The following is a 3,430-nucleotide window of genomic DNA, read 5'->3' as shown; positions in this document are numbered from 1 at the left end:
TAGTCCCCCCAAAACTTCCATTTTCTTTGACTGATAAGGGGCAGAGCCATCTGACGGCAGAGATTGTAAAGAAAGTAATGTCAACATAAAACAGCTGATCGCATGCCAAGGGAGTCGTCGATATTTCTTTAGCATTGCTTGTTATAAAGCTCAGACCATGATTGTTGTGGAAATTCAGCTGCATTATAAAGAAGCTATTTTGGTGTCATTAAACAGTTTTGCCTGAAAAGAAATATATTTTATTGAAAAGAAATCAGTAGAGTTACCTTGCATAAGTGATTACGTGACCACCTACGTTCCCCACACCTTTCGAGTATGGGTGTTTGGTTGTAATGCCCGTGCCTCATTGTGGTACATCGTGAAGGTTACAGATTCAGGGATACTCTCAAGATGTCATCGGTTTACTTCGGCCACAAGGCGACTCCCATACGCCACCGGCATTGCAAGATTGCTGAAAATCAGGAGCCAGCCTAATCTCCAAGGGAAGCACTTCAGTTATTCCCCGAGTTACCTTTCAGATGATGACAAAACAATAACAAATACAACTATTATGGTTCAAGATGGTCTCAACATCCAGGAATTGCCATGCATTGTTCAGATCATCAACGGCGAATTCAGTGTGTTTAGCAATGGCAAGAGCCAAGCGGGTAGAAAGCTGGAAGGGCTGGGGCTAGAGATTCCTCAAGTTTCAAAGAATCTGTTTAAGAATATAAATTTTGAAGAAGAGCAGGAAATGATTTTGGGATTCATGAGGTGTTTGAAAGTGGCTGACATCTTCAAATTACTTGAAGTTTGTCCAGAAGAGGAAGTGTCACCAAATGTTGCGTTAGCTGTAATTAAGAGGATATTTGAATTGGAAAACAATTTTGAGTATCGTAATAGAGGACTTAATTTGTATCCAGAAGAATCACCATTTACTTTTACAAGAGGGGCAGTCATGAAGCACTTGATAGAAATTATTTGTGGTAGTTATGATGCACAGAACATAATAGATGCTCTAAGAGTGATGGGTCGTGATTCTTATCAAGGCAATAAGCAGAAATATTTGGAGAAACTATGCAATGAATGCATTATTAGAATTACAGAAGGAAGAATGACTGTGGAACAAGTCTGTGAAAGTGCCAAAGCATTTCATAATCTTGGTACAACTGGATCCCAGTACATGGAAAAGGTTTGGGTCGGAATAACAGATCAGGTAGAAGATATTAATGTGAAGGAAGCTTGCAATATTATGAGCATCCTGCCACTAGTAAAGCAGAGCCGTAAGCATTTGTATAATATAGTTGAAAGAAGAATGGGAAGTTTGTGGTACAAACTGAAATCTGAAGACATAATTAGGATTCTCCATGTTTTAATACAGCTCAAACTGACTGGTAGTCGGATGCTACCAATGATATCAAGATGGACCAATTTGAATATCCATGTTCTTACAGAAAGTAATATACGGTGGATTGTCTACTCCCTTATGAGTCTAAATTTCACAGATGCAAATATTCAAAAGTCCCTTACAAGATTCATGAAGGTAAAGAAGTCAAACATAAATGATCCTAGTTTGATTGCTGTAATCATGGATTACTGTGTAAAAATGCGAATTAGGAGCCCAGAGGTTTTGGATACTGGAGTTGAATATTTTATGCAGAATGCATCTAAACTCTCAGTGCCTCAAGTAAACAGCCTGTGTAGACCCTATGGTCTGTTGAATTATGAGCCTCCAAATGCTTCAGCTTTCTTTCTAGCCTTTGAAATGCTTCTGGAGGAGAAATTTGTCCAATTTCCTCCAAATATTATGATTGATTTACTGCTGTCATGTGTTTATTTAAAACGCTACCCAATAAATTTTGTGAAAAAAGTGTTTAATCCCTACTTCTTTGACAGAATTCACACATTGGATCCAGCAGAAATGAGATTAACAAGAACAAAACTGAAAGTTCTTGATCGGGCTCTTTGTCTGGAAGCTTCAAACTACAGTGGGCCAATGCTTCCTAGGGATCACTCAGCCAAAAGTTTTTGGCGCGATGCTAGAATTATGCGCTGTGTAAATATGATCCAAGCACCTCTCATTGAGATTGTAGGAACCAGTGAGCGCATAACTCCTTCTGCTATTTTACCAAACTTTCCAGGTACAGAGATGTATGTGGTGGATTGTGTGATTGACATGGCAGGAAAATTGTCTCTGAAGTCTTTCAAGTGGAGTAGTAACAAATATGCATTACTAATTCATCCACCAGAGCATTACATTTTAAATGAAGATCTCCTTGTAGGACCACAGGCAATGCGTAAGCGTCATTTGGCAATGTGTGGCTTTAAAGTGGTTAGCCTAAGCTACGAGAAGATGAATAGACTTCGTATGTACCCAGAGCTCTTGAAAAATTACATTGAAGACAAAATGAAAGAAGCAACATCTGTGTAACATGCTTGTTCAGAGGCAGAAAACTGTTTGTGTGTTTATAGTGTGATGGCGTTTTTGTGAGATAGAATCATGAATACAAAAGTATAGCATAATTAATTTAAAAGAAAAAATGAGAATTTACTTATAAGCAAATATAGCAAGTCTAGTCAATTACTGTGATATAATTTTAGAAGGAATTGAATAGAAATAGACTTTCATTCAGCAACAATAAAAAGTAAGTTTATGTAGTATCTGTTATCATATTGTTCTACTTATTTTGATTCCCATAATAACAAAGTGTATTCGTTGATATCTTAATACTTGCAAAGTTATCAGTATATAATCAAAACAAAAAAATTACAGAAGATGGTACCAGTGGGTTGATATAAACCTTAGAGTATTTGAGAGTTTCCCTGCAGGTTATATTATACAAGAGTATCAACATTATCTTCAATGTTTTTCAGTCGAGTCACTAAAACTGAGGCTGAACTTGAGGTGCTGAGGTTTGCATCCAGAGTGTCTGCTGCTGCCCATAGAGCTGTGATGCGTAAGATCCGTCCTGGAATGAAAGAATACCAACTTGAAGCAATCTTCCAACACCACTCTTACTACCATGGTGGTTGTCGTCACCAGGCCTACACTAATATATGTGGTTCTGGGTGCAATGCTGCTGTGCTTCACTATGGACATGCTGGTGCTCCAAATGCTAGAACCGTAAGTAATTGAAATTTTGTTCTCTTTCTCCTTCATTTCCCATTTTTGCCAGTTTTTGTGCCCTCCCTCTTCTCATCTCCTACTCACTCACATTTTTGTGGTCAACTCCTTATTATTTATAATAACAATGTTTTTGTAAATCTTGATGAACTCCTATATTCCCATTTGGCACAGTACTTTCTGCATAACATCTAGGCTACACTATTCACCACATTTGTGCAAGGTCTGTCAAAAATTGACAGTGCATTTTGTGACTGAATGTTATCCAATATGAGTAGGTGAAGGATTTATAGTATTTTGTCAGTGTCTTAACGTAATACCAATATT

The 3,430-nt window shown here is 37.6% G+C and overlaps 2 protein-coding genes across 2 annotated transcripts in view; both read left to right on the top strand.

Moving 5' to 3' along the window:
* Window positions 1-147: 147 nt before the first annotated feature.
* LOC119587174 (xaa-Pro dipeptidase-like) overlaps window positions 148-3,430 on the top strand; it is an 8,747-nt gene continuing 5,464 nt past the window's right edge. Inside the window, exons 1-2 of the mRNA XM_037935941.1 lie at window positions 148-2,624; window positions 2,854-3,103. Coding sequence (XP_037791869.1) covers window positions 2,933-3,103 — 171 coding nt within the window. The 5' untranslated portion in view covers window positions 148-2,624; window positions 2,854-2,932. The remainder of the gene's footprint in view (window positions 2,625-2,853; window positions 3,104-3,430) is intronic.
* LOC119587173 (FAST kinase domain-containing protein 3, mitochondrial-like) lies at window positions 410-2,442 on the top strand. The gene has a single exon (XM_037935940.1). The coding sequence runs from the start codon at window positions 551-553 to the stop codon at window positions 2,408-2,410; it is 1,860 nt and encodes a 619-aa protein (XP_037791868.1). The 5' UTR covers window positions 410-550; the 3' UTR covers window positions 2,411-2,442.

The sequence above is a fragment of the Penaeus monodon genome, chromosome 22 (assembly GCF_015228065.2).
Source record: "Penaeus monodon isolate SGIC_2016 chromosome 22, NSTDA_Pmon_1, whole genome shotgun sequence".
NCBI lineage: Eukaryota > Metazoa > Arthropoda > Malacostraca > Decapoda > Penaeidae > Penaeus > Penaeus monodon.
Note: the sequence above shows the minus strand (reverse complement) of the source record. Positions and strands in the feature narration are given on the sequence as shown.